We start from the raw sequence: 23,159 nt of genomic DNA on the forward strand, positions 1-23,159 counted from the left end.
GATGGCGGTGTAACCGCGAGAGAGATATAATGGCGGTGTAACCGCGAGCAAGAAAGAGATAAGAGAATGTAATGGCGGTGTAACCGCGAGAAACATAAATATGTTATGTTTCGGAACAGGTTTGATTCTAAACTGATTGTTTGGAATGTATATTGTTTGTATGAGATTATACACTCACTAAACCTTTTGGTCTAACGCTCAGATGTTGGACTAACCTGTTTTGCAGRTCAGCGTATGTTGAAAGATAAAGGGAAGGGAAAAGTCTGAATGATGATATTAGCTTGTTTGTTTATGTATTAAAGAAACATTTTGATAGTCTATGTTTTGTAATAATACTATTTTAGTATTATGAGTATGATAATGTGAATTATATGTAATTGGAATATGAGGGTTGTTTCAACATGCAAATATTTGACATTGCCTCTTGGTAAGAAAACTGTAGGGTGCAAGTGAGTGTTCACAATGAAGTATAAAGCAGATGAAATTAAAGCAGTTAGCTAGAGAAAATGCAGATATAACCAAACCTTAGACAGTTTTGAGAAACTGAACTGCTCAGAAGAAACTATTAATTCACTGATTGCAGAAATAGCAAGCTTGGCCTGAGCACGAGTTCCATTCAGGCAGATCCCCTCTAAGAAAGGGTAGATAACACTACACAATAAAATTTGCATTTGTCATTCCAAGTCAAGAAACATAGAGCAATAACATCATATATATATATATATATATATATATATACATAAGTAGTTCAAATTGCATGATTTTCATGCCATACAGAATGAGACACAAAATACAATGCAACCACGAGAACATTTAGACTCTCTAGAACCTTCTCCATCAAAGAGTACCCCAGAACTATTTATCTGAATTACTTACAAGTAGCTAATGCAATGAATTTAACTATAAATAGTGATTGAAGTGTTATCATTAGTTTCATACCAAAAATAAGAAATCTCTCTCCTTATACCTAATCAAGCTTGAAGGTAGGAATTAAGGGAAAACCTAGGCATAGTCAAGGTGAGTACGTTATGAGATTTACTACGATAATACATGCTATATATATCAATGTTTTATGCATGAAAGAGTATTGCCATATCTTCTTGTAAAAGTTATGTTATGATTATGTGGTAAAGTACACCTTTTCTGTCATGATGCGCATGTGGTATATGAACGTTTTTATACATGTTAAGTATAACCATTTAAATATCCAACGTATAGGATATAGAAAGAAAGTACATCTTGCAAACGGACCTTATTGGGCACCCCTTATGTGGACCCGAGGTTAAAGAACATGTGAGAAGTTGGTTTACATCACATGTAACCGTGAGATCTCAAATAAATGTTTTTATACATGAAAGTTCATAAGATTTATGTTAACTATTTGGAAAGAATGTATTATCATGAAACCATAACTACTCACTAAGCTTAAAGCTTATGTATTCATGTATGTATCTCAGGAATCAAGGAGTAGGAACCAACTGAAGTGTTGCTATTCTAGGATGTTAGAATATTATAAGTTGTAAATTTTCGCATTTCCGCTGCTGTAGTAACTCTATTACAATGAAATAAAAAGTTTAAGATATGAAGTTTCTTACAATGACTTGTACTAAGGGCAAAGGAAGATACTTCCGGGAACAGGCTGTTACAGTCGATCTACCATCATTGTCAAAATGTGAACTATCTCTTTACACATAGTCAAGTTGCAAATTGCACACTCTGGCTACGTTTGGTACATGGGACAGAACAGGATGGGACAGAACAGGATGGGACAAAACTCAACAAGACAAAAACTCATTGTTCCACATTTGGCGTGACATAGGACAGGGACAAGGATTGGGACAGCCTGGGACAAAAAAGGCTCTCTTGTCCACCAAAATAAGTAGAACAAGATGAACAAGAATGAGATAGAAACTAAAAAATTAAAAATCTACCCTCGTTTGATAAATAACCCTAATATGGTATTTGTTTTAATGGTCACCACCGCCCGTCGTCGTTGCCGCTACCACCACCACTAGCCACCGGTAGCCACTGCCGACCACCTCCACCTCCTCAACTACAACAACCTCTTCCACAACCACCATCGGCCACCGCCCACCGCTACCACTATCGACCACCTCGATCATGACCACCACCATTACCATTACCATCACTATCACCTACTATTATCAGTATCCGTAATCGTATCAGTAGTATCACTATCACTGCCACCACCTCCACTACCTCTACCACATCGGCCACAACTACCTCCTCCACCATTGTTGGCAACCACCACCATCCCCGTTCACCATCTTCATGTCCTCCAGAGTCATTTTCGTCCAACAACCACCACCCTCTACCTCTATCACCATTATCGTTGCAACAACTTTCACCATGCCTCCTCCAATTTATAAGCATCTTCAAAACCGAATAAAACATAGTGTTTCCTTTGTACGAATCACGATTTTTCGAAATACCATCAATTATATCAAATTCTTCATTCAAACTTGGTACTATTATATATGTATGTATTTATGTATATGGAAATTGTGTAAAAATGTATATAAATTAAATAATTTAAAATTTCACTTGATTTGTGTTGAAACTATTATATGATGTATAAAACCATCAAACAACTATAGGGGCAACTTGTCAAGTCCTATCCTATCCAATCCTAGTCGTATCAACCACCACACAGCACTTGTCCAATCCGATCCAATCATGTATGTGCACCAATATGTGAACGATCTCTTTGTACATAGTCAAGTTGCAAGTTGAAACTCCCCAACATATCCTATGGTTGTCTTTCAACTTCCAATTTTCGATTTTAGCAGTCTAGTGCCCATGACAAGTTGGTTACAAGTCACTGCATTAGACTACAAATATAATTGTTCAATAATAGGTTTAAGGGTGTTCATCCGGTGGTCAGGCGGGTTCGGGTGGGAATATCAAAAACCCGATCAGATTTCTAATGTGGAAATCAAGCCCCAATTTTTGGATTTCGGATTGCATCGGGTTCGGGTTGTTCGGGTTTCGGGTTGAGGTCGGTCGGGTTCGAGCTTAGTTATAATGCAAAGAATATATATCCAATCGATTTAGAGGATTGATAAATCAATAGTATGCTCAGGAATTAGAAAAAAACACCACCGACTATGATTTTTAAAATTTTCAGAAGATAATTAGATAAATAAGTACATTTATGTAGTATTTAAAATATATATGTATATATATTTCGGGTTTTCAGGTGGATCGGGTGGCCAAAAATCAAACCCAACCCGAACCCAAATTTTCCCCAAAAAGTTGGTTTTCAAATTTCGGGGTATTCGGGTTTTACATAAATACCTTATTTTCGGTTCAGGTTCGAGTTTGGGTTCGGATTTCGGATAATTCGGGTTTTGAACACCCCTGAATAGGTTATCCTACGAACATTCTTCAGATCTGCTTCAAAAAAAAAGATTTTTGATTCAGAAATGCAACGGGCTTTCTTAGCACAACCTACTCAGAGCATTTACGAGCAGCTTGTTCAAGTTTTATTTGGGCAAATTGCAAATGTTTCATGATGATAATGGAGTTGCTTCCCGCAGCCTATTCGTATTATACCAAATACAAAATAACACAAAAGTGCATTGCACCATCAGTCAATCATGCACATTAGTTTACATTATGTAGTTGGTGGGTTATCAACTTGTATCACCGGAGGTTCTTAATTTCTCCAGTTTTAATTCTTCATTTTTAATGTAAATGATAATGGTTTGTGAGGATTATAACCCAAATAGAGTTGGATTTTGGGTCATCTATTAGACATTGCCATCACAGCTCTTTCCTAATCTTGATTTTTTTTCTCAATTACCGTACCCAACACAAGTATTCTATTACACATGTTTGACAATCTCTCTGTTGAGCATCTTGGTACATGAAGTGCTAATTTTGTGTTTTTGGATAAAATGAAGATTGGTAGGAACATCCCATGGTGATTACTAATAGTATCAGTCCATGCTTAGCTTTGGTGAAACATCAACGCAAGCTAGTTAATGACTTAATGTGATCATGTGGGATACCACCAAAAATATCTTAACAATATAAAAAGGGTTGCTTAATCTGCAAAGCGGTCCTCCTAAATCTCCATATAAATGCCGGTTTATCAAGAAAAGCAATTTGGATTGTCCATTAATCATAGAAAAGGTAGGAACGCCTAAACCATGAAATAGAATTGTGGGAGAGCATACAAGTGTCTTGGTGCAAGGAAATATCTAATCACTGAAGACTTCTCATAACTAATTTTGGAATTTGAATTAACTGGAAATTAAAAAAGACAATAAGATGATTTTTATCCATTATTTGGTTTGATTCTCGTCGATGAATGAAATTAATAGCTCAAATATTGCTATGACTTTAATGCTTTGATTCAGAATCATCAATAAGAAGTGCACTCCTACCTCAAAGTCAACAACCAAGGAATCCTTCTCCGTACTAATATTTGAGGTCCCTCTGTTGTTCCACGTGTGTTAAAAGGCACAATGGTTTCTGACTTCCATTAATGATTGCACTTGCACACAAGTACCCTGGGTTACTCAAACACAAATTGACATTAGTTCCTTATTTCCCAAATTTTGTCTCCATGATAAAGAACCAGTTTGGTATAAACATCAAAATACACCGATCAGATAGTTTATTTCAATACTTATACTGCCAAAAGGAATAGATAATAGATGGGTCTTCTCGTGTTAAAAATGCCCCAATAAAATGGTGTCACTAAAAAAATGAACATCTTCTAGACCGAACTCAAGTATTGTTATTTAGAGAAATATACCAAAATATTTGTAGGGGAAGTTGTTCTAATAGCAACTTACGTCATACTATCCTCTAGAGTTTAGAATTCAAAATATGTGTTCTCTTCATTTTACTCCAATTTGTCAATTACAAATAATCTTGCACCTCATATCAATGGGTGTGTGTCATTAGCGAAGACTTTAGGAAGCTAGACATTAAAGAATTGAAATGCGTCTTTTGTAGGGTATTACTGAAGAAGAGTCAACTTGTTGTCATCCTCTCAATAATAAAGATTAGGATCCGACAATTAAATAGAATTTAGATAGAGTAAGATCCCACAACTAACGAAACGTTCCTTAAGTTGTATCATGAATTTGTATATTATTATTTACTCACATTGCAAATTAAAGGATCAATGTAAGTTAAACCTTGAAAAATGTTACTAGGCTTTCCACAACATATTAAGTGACTACGTGCTTTCAAGGTAACCTAATAACATTTTTCAAGGTGTCCTAGTAACATTTTTTCAAGGTGTCCCAGTAACATTTTTTCAAGGTTTATCTTACATTGATCCTTTAATTGGCAATGTAAATAGATAATATAATAGAAATTCAAGATACAACTTAAGGAAAGTTCCTTTAATTGTGGGATCTTACTCCATCTAAAATCTATTTAATTGTAGGATCCTAATCTTTATTATTGATAGGATGACGACAGGTTGACTCTTTTTCAGTAGATGAATTATGAATACCCCACAAAAGACACATTTCAATTCTTTAGGGTCTAGCTTTCGAAGGTCTTCGCTAATGACATACACCCATTGATATGAGGTGCAAGATTATTTGTAACTGACAAGTTGGAGTAAAATGAAGAGCACACATATTTTGAATCTTAAACTCTAGAGGATAGTATGGCATAAGTTGCTATTAGGACAACTTCCCCAACTAATATTTTGGTACATTTATCTAAATAACAATACTCGAATTTGGTCTAGAAGATGCTCATTTTTTTTAGCGACACCATTTTATTGGGGCATTTTTAATACAAGGAGACTCATTTATTATCTATTCCTTTTGGGAGTATAAGTAACAATTTGATTGAAATAATCTGACACTATCTGATAGGTGTATTTTGATATTTATACCAAACCGGTTCTTTATCATGGAGATAAAATTTGGGAATATAGAACTGTCTAATTTGTGTTTGAGTAACCTAGGGTACTTGTGTGCAAGCGCAATCATAAATGGAAGTAGCAAACCATCGTGCCTTTAACACATATTGAACAATAGAAGAACATCAAATATCAGTACGAACAAGTGATTCAAAATCAACCACCAAAGGATACCGATAATGGGCTAGTTGCCTACTCTTGCATAACCTGCCCCTTTGATTAATGATCAATATAATAGAAGTAATATATCTTGACATTAGAACCTTCGTCAAATGACTTCCTTCGTCTACCCAAGGATTCACCAACATCAACGTGATGCCGCTTGTTACCTACCTTGTTCAACTCCATCTACGCAATGACTCACCAATGGCCTAGTAACATCACGGTGTGCCCTCACACTATGTACCTAGTTTAATGACCAATACTTTTGTTTCCTACTTTTCTATAGGGAAAGAAAAGATAAGTATTATCTATTCGCTGACTATCAGAAAAGTAGATCAGATGGCAAAAAAAGGTTAAAATCATGTTTTGTATGGTTAATAAAGTTTTTTAAAATGACCCATCCAACATCGGATAACGCATAATTAGTATAGTCCTCAAATGAGTTGACCACGTTCATGAATGCTCTCTATCTTTGCCACTTTATTTTCTATGAAAGGCGGAAGAAAAATATTATTTTTTCATTGGCAATTCAACCAATTGGAATGCTCCAATAGTACCAAGTATGAGGAATTGACAATAGCATGTAACCACTAAGAAGAGCCATCCATTGTATTTTACCGCACTATTCTTGTAAAACTCAAAAGATGAACAGGTAAACACTTGCTAGTGCTACCATAGTTAGATGAGGTGCATCACCAATCTATCTGTATATACACGCAAAGTTTTTATATGCATGTGTCCGAGATAAATATTCGAGGGCATCCTCTTCTGCAAGATCTAATTACATGAGGTGCATCCTCTTCTACAATATCTAATTACCTACCCATTGTAAATACTCCAAAAAGTAAATATAAGGATGATCTGGTCAAGAATTACAATAATTTAGTTTTCGAATGGAAAGGATCCATATTGTGAGCTAATACGACTTAATAATCTCGTCTTTTTTTTGTTGTTGCTTCTACTAGTAAAGTTGAATCTTTTGGGAACAGCCAAAAGCACAATTTTTCATGGCTTTCTCGCTAAACTTCACAAGGAACAACACCTCATTTCCTAGGAAATGACTTGATATAAATGTATGCACTAAAATGAGGGTATTAGGAGAGGCAGTGTAGACCAACATAAACATAGCATAATAAGTCCATAAAAATTGGCAAGATTGGAGTACATCAAAAACCAAGACCTTAGACCGGAAAGGTGGATGTCCTTCACAGTCCTAGGATCACTCACCTCTTTACCATTCAGCCACTTGGGATCTTTCACTTACCAAGTAGTTTGCAATGAAAAGGTTATTGTGGTTGATGAAGATTAGAAGATCAAACTTAAAAAAGATCAAATCAGATAGCCTAAATTATACTTTTGATGTGTGTGAACAATTTATAATTTTTAAAATGTCGGCCTTTGCAGCTCTACTTGGTTGGTCATGTTCTCTAGATTTGCAAGGCCAGATGTTCTTAAAATATCCAAGAGTGGACACCCATGCCTTTCAAACTTTTTAGGAGTCGCTTTGACTTTAGACAGTTAGGCTCAAATGGGGACATATACACATAACCCCTGTGACAACGGACTTGGCTGAACATGAAAACTTATCATCAACTATCTCATTCAATGGAACCCATTTTCTTTTAAAACTATCCAGCAAAGAATAAAAGTCGCCCATACAAAGCAGAAACAGTAGATTACCTGAGGTTGAGAGAAATATGCCGTCCAGCTTTAACCAATATTTGAAGCAGCTCATTACAGAATAGAGATTTTTCTTCTAACAACAGAATGCAGAATTGCTCTTCTGAACCTCTCAGAAGTAACGGGAAAGCATCAACAATAATCTAAATAAAAAGAGACATAACATTCACTTAGTATAAAACTCAAAACAATGCAATTTTACTTGCATATTAAGCAAATGAATCAACTGATATAACTATAAAACTTTGAATAGTATATTCTTATTTTAACAAACTTAAATATGAAACGATACTCTTATACACAGAAATGAGAAGATCCACTAGTTCAACACAAAACAATATGATGTACACAAAACCAATATCCTTATAAGCATAAAACAAAAATCCATGTTTCCCTTGTTTGAATTGTACTCCTGATGCAAACTAGAAATAGTGGGTTTGAACCCTGTTAGAAAAAATTAAACAAAGATATGTTTATATACACGGCCCCTAATGAGCTAAAACTGTGCATCAAACACTGCCCGTTACATATTTTAAAACAAGACACATCTGTGCTTAAATTGCGATGAACTCAGTAAGCAGGGTTCCATACCATAAGAAGCGTCACACAAGCATTCTTTAAATTTGCCTCTCGAAAGTTGCCTTTAGAAAGATGATATAGTATACAGCTCACGTGATCAGCACTAAAGATATTAAATGAACATTGTGTCACGAGTGACTGCAGAAACTCAAAAATAGAATGCATGTCCTTGATCTTCCTGAGAAAATTATCCTTCAAAATGAGAAATTTGTAGTTAATAACAGAAATTAAAAGAGATTATTCAGGTTAAACAAAATAAAATATAAGAACAGTATGGTTAAACTTTGTTGTGTTTGGTTTTGCTGCTTTGTCGGTTTTGCCACACTTGTTTGGGTGCATCTTCATCTTTCAACAAATTACTTTGTCCAATAAAAACAATGATTAGAATTACCAATAAAAACGATTAATATTGAAGGAAGCATGATAAAGTTGAACACGGCTATAAAAACGAGACTATCTTGTCCTTCCATGAAAGTGGGTAAAGTCTGAGTGAGAAAAATGATTTTCCGTGACATACGAAATGAAAACAATTAGCCCCGCACAATTTTGTGAATAAGTGATCAAAGGTGATTCAAGTGTAAACAAGAAATTGTCATGACTTGAGTCAAGCAATGGTTGTTTTACCTACCTCATCAGTTCCAATCCTACCTCAAAATTTCAGCATTTTGGAGGGAACATGATCAACATTTCTGAAGAAGAGATATGCTGAGAAGTGGTCCCCTGCTGCAGATTCTACTTCTCTTTTTGTTATTGGCTAAAACTTATGTACTAGTTTTACAGATCCTGGTTTTTACAGCTTTTGTTTTCATTTGTACTTTCTTCCTCTGTATATCAGAGGCTCCAAAAATGTAAGAGGCCATTTTTTATGAAATAGATGAAAATGAATGGAGTTATCTCTATTCTGAAATCTACATTTCCTTTAGAGATCTTTGATCTTGTGGTTTGGAGTGTTCCCTTTCCCTTGATCTTGGATTCTTGGTGGATTAATTTGATTAGAGTAGTGGGCTCTTATTTGAGTGATTCAATTCCATTTAATCTTGGCGGATTAATTCCCTTAGAGATTAGAGTAGTGGGTTGTTGACTATCGTGTATTTTCGTTATTTGAATCAGTAACTTTGTAGTTACTGTTTTTGGTTCTTTGTTTCATCCACAACTTTCTGTCCACGTTAATCTTGTCTGTCCAGCACTTGATTTCACATCAATAGGTCTCGAAGTACAGATACTTTCTTCCTACCAAATCAATGTCAAGTTAAGTACAAATCAATGTCCAGATAAGAAAATTTCTTCCTACCAAACAAAGAAGATACTTTCTACTTCTTTGAGGAAGTCCCTAATTGTTTAAGGATGAAGCTTGTGTTGCTACAAGCCCCAGCACTTTCAAATTTACAGACCTTAAATGAATTAGCAATAGCATTGTGACACTAAAGTGCATTTGACGATGAAAGCTCCAAAATGCCCACATATGCATTAGGGTTAGGTCTTTTAAATTTTTGAGTTTTAAAAGTCATAAAATAAATTTTATATTTAAGTAAAACGTGATTCGTATTAGAGTTTAAAAATTATATTTATTAAATATTACTATATTAGATATTATTACATAATACATTTATTTAAATACTGCATATACATTAATAACTTTTTGTAAAATGGACCGCTAATTTATTACCGCTATACCACCGCTTTACCCCCAACATTTCCGATATATCAAATCACAGTCCTGACAGCAATTCCAGTTTGGATCTCGATAACTGCTTAGGCCAAAAGGCCGAGAGTTTACTTGACTAGAGGATGAGTTTCTGGCAAATCTAAAATGGTCACATTATTGTTGTCCATCTTGTCTGAATTCACTAACATATTGGGATCATAACCATCATCAATGGTCCATGAGTCATGACCATGCCTGCACTTCAGGCAGTATGTCATCAAACCATCTGAACAACATATTATGGTAAGAGCATTTTTATGCCTAATTCTTGATGGCATGCTATCCTTATGTGAAATCAGCAAAACTAGCATCCTACTAGAGTTGCAACCCAACTAGCACACACTTCTATCTTTACACATTCTAGACCCCAAATTTATGCTCTCACTATCATTCTATTTTTTTCTAGCATTGTTTAATATAAGTATCAAAAAAAAGCAAGAAAAGTAAAATGAGTGCATTACTGCATTTTGATTGAGGAATGAGAAAATTAGAACCCCTTAAATATTAGGTTTTTGAATAGAACCTTGACCAAAAGATTAAATCAAGAACCAACTAGCATTACCCCTTCTACACATGAAATAGGTCCTCATAAGATGCTCTTGCATCTTGTGCTTGGCTAGCATTTCGACCACACTGGCACACTCCATTCCAATATTTCACACGTGTTGCCATGGACGGTGCTCATAAGAACATGAATCATTAGATGTCAGGCAAGGATAATTAATATAGTAGTACTTAATAATTATCGAGACTCATGGTAGTCAATAGAGGACATGGTATCTGCCTTTCTTGTTACTTCGCTTTGTATTGTGATTGCATCCTAAACAAAAGGCCTATACTCTATAACTTGTACGCTTCAGCTCCAAATGCCAATATTTTTACAACCCAAAAAGAATTTTATATTTCTTTCCTAGCTAGCACAAATAAATCACCTAATGTACACCAAGTTTTCTGGTTTTGTTATGTGATAGTTCCCAACACCGTTTTTTATGTTCACTATCAAACCAAGCAAATCCAAAGCAGTTCCCAACAACATTTTTATGTTAACGATCAAACCAAACATCATGTTGACAAAAGTGTTGTGTACGCCAAGCAAGTCCAAAGGTATTGCATCATTGCTTCAAATTTTCAATTGATCAAATTCATATTCATTTTTTGATGTTTGTGCTAAAAATTCCCTTCATTTTTTTGTACGTTTTCTTTCCTCTTATTTTTCATTATTTGAGGTGAGGACAAGTAATATCTCAAGTTTGGGGAGTGATAACCTCCAATTTTTAGAGTTATTTGTCATTCTTTTTAGCCCTTTTTCACCCATTTGAGCCTTTCACTCCTTCCTTGGTCTAAATTGTTCTTAAAGATGAGAAAAGCTGAAAGACCAAAATTTGTGAGCTATTCTGCCATTGTGGCCACAAATATCGCCACAGCAGTGGCAGCTACTTATATAAGATTTTGCAGCGATTTTGTTTCCAAATCAGTGAAATGAAGAGCTCGCATAGGCAAGGGTCAACCCTGGAGTATTCATGAATGAGGGGGGGAATGAACAAAGAAAGTCAAGACAAAAAGAGCAAGAGGTCCCTTTCCTCTCTCTAGTCTCTTTCATATCTCTCTCCTTCTCCACCTATATATTGAAGCTTTGGGAAATCAATTTGGGACACACTTGAACATTGAGCATCGACTGAAAAGACTGCTTCACTGTGATCTTGTATTTGCTTTGGTGAGTTTAGTTGCAATTTACCTTCTAGTATTTCTAATTCTAACTGTGGCAACATTTGTCGCTACAGTACCGAACTTTATTTTTATGCAATTTATCCTTAAGAATTTCTTATCTTCTACTATGTCTTTTCTTTTAAGCATGAGCTAAACCCCCCTCTAGGTGTGGGTGTAAGCCAAACCTAAGAGGTAAAATGTAACACTTGGGTGTTACCACTTTTTGCTAATTTTTTCGGTTTAGTCACTCAAGTTGAAGCTTTAACTCAAGGTGCACAAGCCGATCACTTGTCTATATTAATATTAGATCATTGCCCCGGAGATGGACAGATTCGAAATACAGTTTGAGTGATGCAATGAGGTTTGAAAAAATCTTCAATAATTACATAGAGATATAGGTTTTTGTATAACTTTCACCAAGGTTCAACATATCGGTCGAGTTGGTGTGTCATAGAGATATGTGCATCCCTCCATACTTGTAGAACTCAGATTTACGAGGTCTACTTAGTAAGGTTGGCAAACCCAAAGTTAGCAAATGTGGCAATTTTGTGACAAGACCGTGGCCACATTCCATCACGAATTATTTTGAGAGAAATAAATCATGAAGGGTTCTTTTGTGATTGGTTCTTTCAACCATTTTGTTACTATCATACTCTTAGGAGAAGCTTGCACTCATACCCGTTTTTATTACTTGTTATTTAATATTAACAATCATCAAACCACTCTCAAAGCAATTAATTTTATAAAACCCAACTTTGCACCGGAAGTTCGTGGAACTCTCAGATTCTTAGTAAGACCAGTCCTTGCGGATACGATCTTGGTACTATACCATTATATCCCTCAAAGACGAACGTAGTGACCAGTGTTCACTTGCACTACCACTGTGGTGACACAGAGCCCATATTTGTGGGCATACATATTTGCTATCACAAGTCAAACTGTAATCTCCTTATTAATGATATACTCTTCTTCAAGATCAGAAACAAATATATTTAGCACAGATATTGATGACGGCAAACAAAAAAAACTTACTTTGATGATCTGGGAACTTTCAAACTTCACTTCAACCAAAATCTCCTTCAAGATGTTAAAAAGGTCAACATCTTTAACCACATGTAACTTATGAAAGCACTCTTCTGCATTAATAGTTGTAGGAAAGCATGTCGACATTTTTGCAAATAACTTTTTGACTCTTTCTTCCCCTCTCCCAGAGATATTCTGTAGCACCATATGTCATATATGACAAAAGAAAGACGCTACTAAAATTAGATCACATCCCATCCAGAAAAATAAAAAAGCTGAACAGGAAAGAGTTTCTTTACAATGACAAGAATTATAGAGAAGAAACAATTCAGAAAGCAAACGTGTGCGACAAGAATCATATTATTTACAAGATCTTCCAAAACCAAATTCTGGAATGTTTATGCCAATTACCTTCAAGAACATATTCATCCCAAAAAGAGAAAGATTAGAGAGAGGATAAGCAAAGGTTTTTAATCAACTACACGATATGCCATAACTCTTAAAACCAAATATGCTGCTAATATAAATCTAAATTATAATCAGAGAACAGATGAACTTCTAATCTTAGTGTTATTACATGTTTATTAATTCAATTCACCACTTGCACAAATAGCATTCTAGATCAAAAATTCCAAGTGTCAATGATTATCATTATTGATTACTGGCAACTCCATGCACATGCCTAAAATGAAGTGCCTGTATTGCACAAATCCTGCCTCAAACCTTTTCCAGGAAGTATTTCACTTGACAGCATACTTATTAAATTCATGATTTCCTAAACCATGTAATGAGAATGTTATTATGCCAACAATCGCAGCTTAACCATACATGTGCCTGCATGAGAGTTCCATCAAGACCTTGGGACAAACAATTGAGGTATGTAAGTGCAACTTCCCCACTACTTTTCAATTACATAAGAAAACAATGATACTGAATCACAAGAATCTTGTTGGCTTGATTTATTCACGATAGGGGTTGAAGAACACTAACCAACAAGCTACTTGGAAAGAGGGAAAAAATATAAGGCACTAGAGTATGGTAATCCTGATGCTTATATATGCATTCATTTGGAAGAAAGGGCACAACAAGGTGTTGCAGACCACAATGTATAGCAGCAGTGTGTAGTTTAAGATAGACCACAGTATACCCGTAAAATTGAGTTTTAATATGAATGATGCTATACTGCTGAATCTTAAAGCATACAGTGGTTCGATATTTAAAACCTTTTCATGTGTCCGGAACTCCAGGTAACTCTGCATCTCAATTTGCAACCTGAAACAGAACTAAGCTTGTAAAAGAGTTGTTTCTGCGAGTTAAGAGCAACATCTGGTTAGAGTACCGTTTTTTTTTAGACAAAACAGCAGTCAATGCCCTCTCATGAGCAGAGCTGAAAATTCCATTCTGGTGAGCTGATACCAAATGTGAAAACAAGAAAAGCCAGTGCCTAGTCCTCTCCTCAACTGAAAGTGAAATGGGAAATAAATCCTCTTCAAGCACATGCTCTATGTTCTGTGGCCTGAAGTAGACATTTCATAACAGGTTATATCTTTACATAAGAAAATTTTAGGCCAGTCATGATGCACCAAACAACATACCCAAACTCCGTGTCTTTGTGATAGCAAAGCATCAGAATACCACAAGGTATTTGTTCAAAGTCAATGCTCAATTTGCTGATGCCTTCAGAGCACTTAATACAATAATCATGATACACATCTAGTAGCATTTTCAAAGCTTTCTTTCTAACAGATACCTTTATAGAAAACAAACAACAATAAGTTGTTAGACAACTTGATCACTAATTGGAAGGTTTTTTTTAGAAAATACCTTCTTATCACGTAATCTTTTAGCAGCTTGAGCTATCATTTCAGGAGGTACAGGTCTGAGATTAGACTTGGCAAGATCACACACTACTGCTACTGCTTGTGTCCTCACTTTATCATCGAAGTCTAAAAGGCGGCCTTCAAGGGCAGCTGCTCACTCGAGAAAACATGACAAAAAGAAATTTACTTAACCACGAGAGATGATGATATACCAGGAACTACCAAAAATAAGAATTTTGAAAACTGCTTACTCAGAAGTGCAACAGATTGCTCCCCTGGTGGATTGGTCAAGCAAAAAGGTTTAGCACATAATACAGCATTAAGTCTAACTTCAGCAGACTTGTCAGAGAATCTATTTAGAAACTCTATGAAGAGATGATGGTACTCTTGGGCAACATGACGTCCAGGAATTGAAAAAAGTCTTCCAACAAACTTGATAGCTGTTATCCGTACATCAACCTGATCAGTCTGCAAATTACAAAAAACATAAGAATTTCACAAAGAAAATTTAGTTCTGAACTTTTTGATCATTAAGTTCATCAACTCACAGACCTAATAATTGTGTGTACTATATGAATATACTGCAAGGTAACTTTGAATTAGCAAAAAGATAGGGACAGACCAATAGTTCCTGAGTTAAGTTTGGTATAACAGCAATAAGCATTTGTGGAGCGCACTGGAAGATTTCAAATATAATAGCATGATATGATTCTTTGAGCTCACTATTTACACTGTTTCTGTCCAAGATACAACAGTTGAGAAAACGACAAACAAACGGCTGAAGTGCCTGACAGCAACCTTGAATAACAGAAACAGCAAGCAGAAAAGAAGCAGGAGATGCATCCTGAAAAAGAGGAGCGAACAATCAAAGAGAAACAGAGGAAAAGTAAGAAAAGAAATGAGTGTTACCAGCATAAGTAATACATATGGCACAAGTTAAAGCAAAAAAAAACTAACAAAATCATACTTAACAAGAGAGAAAGGAAGAAAAGAGAGGTCAATTTAAAAGCAAGCAAGATGAGCGATCATCAAAAGGGTAAATAGAACATCCTATACTAATAAAATGGAAAGGACATGAGAGAAATAAAGGAATCACAAAAAACCCTCCTCCCCAAAAAAATATTATATATATATATATATGTAAGTTACCAAAATGCAAAACACCGAGTCTCTTACAAGATGACTTGGGTATAAGACAGTAAATTTGTTTAGAGAAAAAGCAGTAGAAGTTGTATCCAGCTGCAAATTCTCCTATATACCAGCTGTATCTGGCAGTGTTTCTCCGGTTGCATCCAACAGGGGTAGAGGACAATGGTCGGGAGAGAAAAACCTGGCTTGGTGACAAGTAAAGGTGCTCCCCAAGGTCATTCTGGTAGATGCGCCAGCAATAGATCAAGATGCAGAGATCTTTCTCGTCTTTCTGAGAACTGTTGTTGAAACTTGGTCCGCCTAAAATTACAGCAAGGTCCCAGTTTAGCTAGCTACACACATCATGGACTATATTTGTTTGTCTTTCAAGAGCTTGGGACTTCTCGAATGATTTGCACAAGCTGTGAAGATCATGGATTATATGTCTTGGATATCCAATCTCCTACAACATATCTGAGAGGAAGTGTCCATGATATCCCTCATTAGGACATCTAAAAAGTTAGAACCTAAGATATGTTCTTTATCAACTTCTCATGTGATGTCAGGTTGGTTACCATTTATGTACCTCTTATCCATCTAGTAGTTTCAGGTCTAGTTTTTCTTTCAGACTTGTGCACTCTGATGTTTATGGACCTTACTTTGTCAACATCATTGATGATCTTATATAAATTGTTACCTTTGGTGATGATTGGTCTAGAGTAACTTAGCTTTATCTACTTCGAGCATGTTCCATGTTTCTGTCATATTTTATATTTGTTTAAAGATTGAAGGCCATCGTAATCAAGTGCAAAGGTATATTTTCCCACAGATACTAAGAGGCAAGCATCACAAAGGATTTAGGGTTTCAACAGGGTTTGGAAACCCTTGCAATTGGAGTTGTTGGTTGCAGTTTAGGGTTTCAGCAGGATTGCTGGTCACAATTTAGGATTTCAAGAGGGTTACTAGTCGCAATTTGTTTTATAATCTCTTCATGCTCCTTGATTAGGGTTTGGCTAGGAACTCCAAATGGAGTCATAATAGTGGCTAGGGTTTGCAACATGATAAGACCCCATAGAAAGGAACTTTTAGGTCCAATAAAGAAAGGGTGGGGCAACATTTTGTAGCAATTAGTTGACATCTCCTCCATACCGTTTTAGAAGACCCATGACTTCATTTGTAACAAGTTCAGCATGTCCAATATCAATACTCTAACTAAGGGTGAGCTTTAAGATATGTATTTGGATTCTTTAAAAGGATATAGTTTATGCTGATATGATGGAATCCAATTTTCTGATGTATACATATATACAAGGACTCTCCTTAATTGTGCCCAAGAACAAGAAATACTTATTTCAAATTAGAGTAACCAATCAAGAATGCAAAACAATATTCTGTTATGAACTGTGCCACCAAATCCAGAACGCTCATTTAGAAAGACAGACGGGTATGGGAATTCAGACCACCACCTATCCTCTAACTAAGGGTGAGCTTTAAGATATGTATTTGGATTCTTTAGAAGGATATAGGTATGCTGATATGATGGAATCCAATCTTCTGATGTATACACATATACAAGGAATCCCCTTAATTGTGCCCAAAACGAGAAATACTTGGAAGTTATTTCAAATTAGAGCAACCAATTAAGAATGCAAAACAATATTCTGTGATAAGCTGTGCCACCAAATCCAAAACGTTCATTTAGACAGACAAATCGGTATGGGAATTCAGACCACCACCTAGGATGGATTGCATATCATTCAAGCTAAAATCTTGATGGCGTAAAAACACTTGTAACTAAGATACTCGCAACTTACCTTTTCATCCTTTAAAAGATTTTGCAAAATCACTTCTATAAGTGCTTGAGAACCTTTCTCCTCAAAAACAAGTGACATGATCGATGACATTGCTCCAAATACATTTGAAGGATGCTCTTTCCTGCAGGGCAACCAGTACAACACATTGTAAACAATGCATATAGGAGAAGAAATATGTAATGTAATGGTTGACTTGGATACTGCAATTCCATAATCACAGAAAATAATAGAGAAAACAAGCATAATGAAACCATGTGAAATACAAATAAGATTTCAACTCATATGATAACATGGTTTATAGTTGCGTAATACACTCTAGTGAGAAAAGTCCGGATGAGGATAGGTTGTTATACTCACCCAGAATGAACATAAATTGTTATCTTGCCTGACAACAAGAAGAGCAAACAAGACGAGAAACAGAGATACTCCATGTACGAGGAAGAACCATACCTTATAACACTGAAAAAGATAGTGAACATCTTCATAACTAAATTTTCAGATCCTGTATCAAGCATGAGCACACAAAAATTGAATTTTGCAATAGTCTCCAATAGCTCTACCCTCCTTGAGAAATATGGGCTTTTAGTATCAGCAAGCTCCGCAAACATACCCAGTAAGAGTTGAAATATATCCTGAAACAAGTGCTCAAACAGTCAAACATCAGCAATGTGAGGTGAGCACATAAAAATATATTGGAGTAAAACCACTTACCCTAAAGTCTTCATCACGGAAACCAGGATTTGGGGCAAGGATACGAAGTATTTCACATACACAGATGGCAACCAAAAGCCTCACATCTTTGTCATTTTGCCGCAACAATCCATGTTTCAGTATAGAATCACTCAAGGGCTTGATGGCAGGCTTTAGCAAATCTGATTGTGTTTTTAACTTTGGCAACGCACTTGCAGCTTGCTACCAAAAAGACACAAAGAAACTTAGCATCATGGGGTTACAAACTTTAGAAATCATTAGCACCACCATGAACCATTTCTTTTGAAGAAGTAACATCACAATTTCTTTCAAATTGCTAATCATGAAATGTTACCATACAAGCGCATCTATTATCAAATATTTAGCAAATTCCACCATCGGTCTTCCGATCTATAAAGTTGATTTTGAGCCTCATTAACCCTTTATGTTACAAGACTACCTTAAAATCCCACTTGCATTTATTAAGAACATGCTTCTCTAGGTGTGGGAAATTTTAGCACTGAATTAGGAGGATTAATAGTCATAAATAGTACAAAATAGGATCCCACAATTAAAGATATTTCAATTAGAATACGATCCCATAAAAACCAAACCATACAAACACTGTAAACCCACACGAGTTAGGGTCTAGGAACTCCATCCCAAGAAGTAGAAAGATTGTTTCCGTAAAGAGCCACCGGCTTGTGAAAATAGTTATGTGAAAAACTTTTTTTTGGAGGAAGGGTTCTTTAGAGACCCAGAATGTATGTCTAAAAAAGCAGGAAATGAAGTTCTGAAGAGTTAATGAAGAGCTAGACAATCTCAAGAAGGAAGAGAGGCTTTGAAAAAGAGATCAACTAAGCACATTAAACAACATGAATAGGGATTAAACAAGTAAGAGCAATAAAAGCATATTAGGAAGTACAAAACAACTAAACAACCTAAAGACGGAGTGTAGTAAAAAAAATAGAACAAGTAACCAAGGTAGAATAGGATCCCATGATTAAGGGAACCTTTTGTAATTAGTTTACTGATTTTGTCTTGTAGTCCACGTATATGTTGCTTATGGGAGGATCAACAAAAGATAACTTCATAACTTAGTTATGGTATTTTGAGGAGAACTGTCTTGGGATGCCAATTCTTTTCTTTACAATTTTGAGTGTTAGACCTTCATTGTCTTAATTTGTTTGTGTTTTTTTAGATAACTATGTAAATTATAGATAATTATGTAAACTAGAATAATTTAGTTGTAAATTAGCTAGATTTATTTTCTTTCCTAGTTGTAAGGATACTGTAATCAGGGATTATATCATTGCTTTTAACTTATATTTTACACAGAAAGGATACAAGGATATATATAAAAATAGAAAACCTAGACAAAAGAGAAACCCTAAGGGCCCAGCTTGTTACAAATAAAAGAGATTCGCGAACCAAGTAATGCTTTGGTAAAGACATCAGCAAGTTGTCTTCCTGTTCGAACAAAGGGAGTTGAGATGATTCCATCTTCTAGCTTTTCACGAGTGAAATGATAGTCAACCTCGATGTGTTTTGTTCTTTAATGAAACACAGGATTGTTTGCAATGTGGATAGCCGCCTCATGATCACAATATAGGTTCATTGGTTTAGATTGAGCAAACCCAATTTCACCTAGCAGATAACGCAACCATATCAGCTCGCAAGTGGTTTGGGCCATAGCCTTGTATTCAGATTCAGCACTTGACCAGGAAACGACATTTTGTTTCTTGCTTTTCCACGAAACTAGATTCCCTCCAACCAACACACAATAGCCTGTCGTAGACCGCCTAGTAGTAGGATCCCCATTATAGTCGGCATCTGTGAACCCTTTTATGACATGATGACCGTGATTTTGATAAAAGGATACCAAGACCAGGAGCACCCTTTAGGTACTTGGTATATGGCTAACAGTGTCCCAATGTGGAGTTCTCAGAGATATAAACTGACTTACTACACTCACTGGAAAAGCGATGCCAGGGCATGTAATCGTCAGGTAGTTTAGCTTTCCCACGATTCTTCTGTACTTTTCTGGATCCTCAAGTAGATCTCCATTGTCTACTTTCAATTTCATATTTGGAATCATTGGGGCCTCACAAGGTTTTGCTTCAATCATACCAAAGTCATTCAATATATCCAAACAATATTTCGTTAAGACAAACATATCCCTTTCCGAGTACGAGATACTTCAATTCCCAAGAAGTATTTTAAAGGACCTAGGTCCTTTGTTTGAAACCAAGACGCAAGGAAATCTTTTAGCTTCTTGATCCCAGTCTCATCACTCCTAGTAATCACAATGTCATCAATGTATACCACTAGAAGAATACATCCTGAAGATGATGAAGTAAAGAACACAGAATGATCATAAAAGCTCCTCCGTAAACCAAACTCAGTCACTACGGCATTAAACCGTCCAAACCAAGCACGAAGGGATTGCTTTAAACCATACAATGATTTATGCAGTTTACAAACTCTACCAACAAACTCAGGTGGTTGCTCCATATAAACTTCCTCATGTAAATCACCATGCAAGGCGGCATTTTCCACATCCAGTTGGTGTAGTACCTAGTCGTGAATAGCGGCTAATGAAACAAACAGGCGGATGGAGGGTACCTTAGCCACACGAAAAAATGTCTCGTGGTAGTCGACTCCATAAGTCTGAGCATATCAGTTGGCTACCAAGCGGGCTTTCAGACGAGCCACAGATCCATTTGGATTAAATTTCACAGTGAATAGCTATTTACAGCCAATTGCCTTTTCCAAATCCCATGTATCATTATGATCGAGAGCATTCATCTCATCAATCATAGCATCCCGCAATCCAGGATGGGCCAAAGTTTCACCAACCGTTTTAGGAACAGATAAAGAATCAAGTATAGAGATCAAAGAACGAGAACGTAAAGAAAGTTTATCATAGAAAACAACAGAAGAAATAGGGTAAGTACATGAGCGCTTACCCTTCCGAAGAGCAATGGGAACATCAAGATCAGAACCTGTGTATCAGAACGTGGTGGATTACTTGAAGCAAAAGGATCATCATTAGGCGGATTTGCAGACGATGATGAAGATGGTGTTGGATCGGGATCTGATGTAGGTTGTTGCCGCCTATTATATACATGAACCGGTGGTTTAGTAGGCTCTTGGGTCTGTGTCGGGTCGGATAGGGTAGTAGACTCAGGAATAGGTATGGTATACACCAACAAATCATCACTATCTCTTGGGTTGCAAGGAGTGGACATAGAAAATAAGGGTACATTCTCATGAAATGTAACGTCTCGTGATACAATGTATCGATTAAGCATGGGGGACAAACACTTATACCCTTTTTGAAGTTGAGAGTAACCAAGAAAGACACATTTCAATGACTTTGGATCCAACTTAGTTATGTGAGGTCAGGTATAGCAGACAAAACAGGAAGTACCAAATATCTTTGGGTCGATAGGAAACAATGATTTCGTAGAAAACAGAACTGAGAAATGACTTTTACCATCCAAGACAACGGAAGGCATTCGGTTAATAAGAAAACAAGCGGTAGCAACCGCATCAGCCCATAAGACTTTAGGAATGGTCATGTGAAATAATAAAGCCCAATCCACCTCTAAAAGATGACGATTCTTTCGTTCCGCAACCCCATTTTAGGCTGGTGCGTCAACACAAGAAGACTCATGAAAAATGCCATTTTGAATCATATATGATTGAAATGTTTGGGACAAATATTCTTTTGCATTATCACTACGAAGAGTTTGAATAGAGACTTTAAATTGGGTTTTATCTCAGCATAGAGTAAACAAAAATGTGTGAATACCTCAGATCGATTTTTCGTAAAGTAAAGCCAAGTAGTGCGAGATTAATCGTCAACAAACGTAACAAAATACTTAAACCCACGTTTTGAAGTAACAGAACATGGTCCCCAAACATCAGAATAGACTAACTCAAATGGGGATGAAGCCCGCTTTTTACAGACTCTAAGACTTAAATGAATACACTGATGTTTGGCAAATTGACAGGACTCACACTGTAAAGAAGGTAAATAAGAAAACTCAGGACATAACTTCTTCAGATTCCATAAAGATGGATGACCTGATCGACAATGAACTTCAAGTAGAGCGATAAGCTAGAACAAGTCAATGAAGAAGGTACAATGTTCAAATATGTATAGGCCATCAGTCTCTCGCCCTCTACCAATAATCCTCTTTGTCGACAGATCCTGAAAGACACATAAATCAAGAAAGAATGAGACACAACAATTTAAAGAACAGGTAATTTTGCTAACTGATAACAAATTGAACGAGAAATTAGGTAGGCTCAACACGAAAGATAACGAAATAGATGGGGTAAGATCGATGGTGCCAGAACCAATGACAGGTGTCAGCAATTGTGACATGTGATGGGAATGTGTTTATTGAAATTAGAGAAGATGGTGGGATTACCTGTCATGTGATCTGAAGCACTTGAATCAATGACCCATTTGGAGGCAGAAGATAATAGGCATGTATTAGAGTTACCTATCTCAGCAAATGCAGCAGTCGGAGCAATGGAATTCTCAGTCACTAAAAGTCTAGCATATTCTTATGCGGGTATAGTAACAGTACTATCTGAGGCTGAGGCAACGTGCACTGATGAATTCCACGAATGTCTAGCAAAAATCTTTTTACATGTGCGCTTGATGTGACCTAACTCATGGCAGTAGTAACACTCAACATTATCAGAATCTGGAATAGTAGCCCGTGAGTCAGTTGTTTGGTCACTGTGGCCACCTCTAGAGCCACCACGGTGACCCCCACGAAATCCTCCTTGGAAGCCACAACGAAATCCCCCTCGACCAACCATAGCAGAGCACTGATGTGATGAAGTATGAGAATCCTGAAGATTCTCATTCCTAAGAACACGGGCAAATGTTTCTTGAAGAGAAGGAATAGCAA

The 23,159-nt window shown here is 36.2% G+C and overlaps 1 protein-coding gene across 9 annotated transcripts in view; it reads right to left on the reverse strand.

The window, feature by feature from the left end:
- Nucleotides 1-23,159, reverse strand: part of LOC112502941 (sister chromatid cohesion protein PDS5 homolog A) — a 58,102-nt gene that overhangs the window by 28,857 nt on the left and 6,086 nt on the right. For 4 of the 9 annotated variants that reach the window (XM_025106973.1, XM_025106968.1, XM_025106969.1 and 1 more), the window contains exons 2-14: nt 18,247-18,447; nt 17,986-18,167; nt 17,536-17,656; nt 15,216-15,437; nt 14,845-15,061; nt 14,598-14,743; nt 14,369-14,523; nt 14,113-14,289; nt 13,997-14,045; nt 12,783-12,968; nt 8,351-8,530; nt 7,760-7,902; nt 525-651 (exon numbers count right to left, since the gene is read on the reverse strand). In XM_025106973.1, coding sequence (XP_024962741.1) covers nt 525-651; nt 7,760-7,902; nt 8,351-8,530; nt 12,783-12,968; nt 13,997-14,045; nt 14,113-14,289; nt 14,369-14,523; nt 14,598-14,743; nt 14,845-15,061; nt 15,216-15,437; nt 17,536-17,656; nt 17,986-18,167; nt 18,247-18,447 — 2,106 coding nt within the window. Of the gene's footprint in view, nt 1-524; nt 652-7,759; nt 7,903-8,350; nt 8,531-12,782; nt 12,969-13,996; nt 14,046-14,112; nt 14,290-14,368; nt 14,524-14,597; nt 14,744-14,844; nt 15,062-15,215; nt 15,438-17,535; nt 17,657-17,985; nt 18,168-18,246; nt 18,448-22,317; nt 22,445-23,159 lie in introns of all 9 variants that reach the window. The other 5 variants (XM_025106972.1, XM_025106971.1, XM_025106977.1 and 2 more) reach the window with 5 other exon arrangements.

Source organism: Cynara cardunculus, unplaced genomic scaffold, assembly GCF_001531365.2.
Source record: "Cynara cardunculus var. scolymus isolate 2C unplaced genomic scaffold, CcrdV1 Un_Scaffold_2214, whole genome shotgun sequence".
Taxonomy (NCBI): Eukaryota; Viridiplantae; Streptophyta; class Magnoliopsida; order Asterales; family Asteraceae; genus Cynara; species Cynara cardunculus.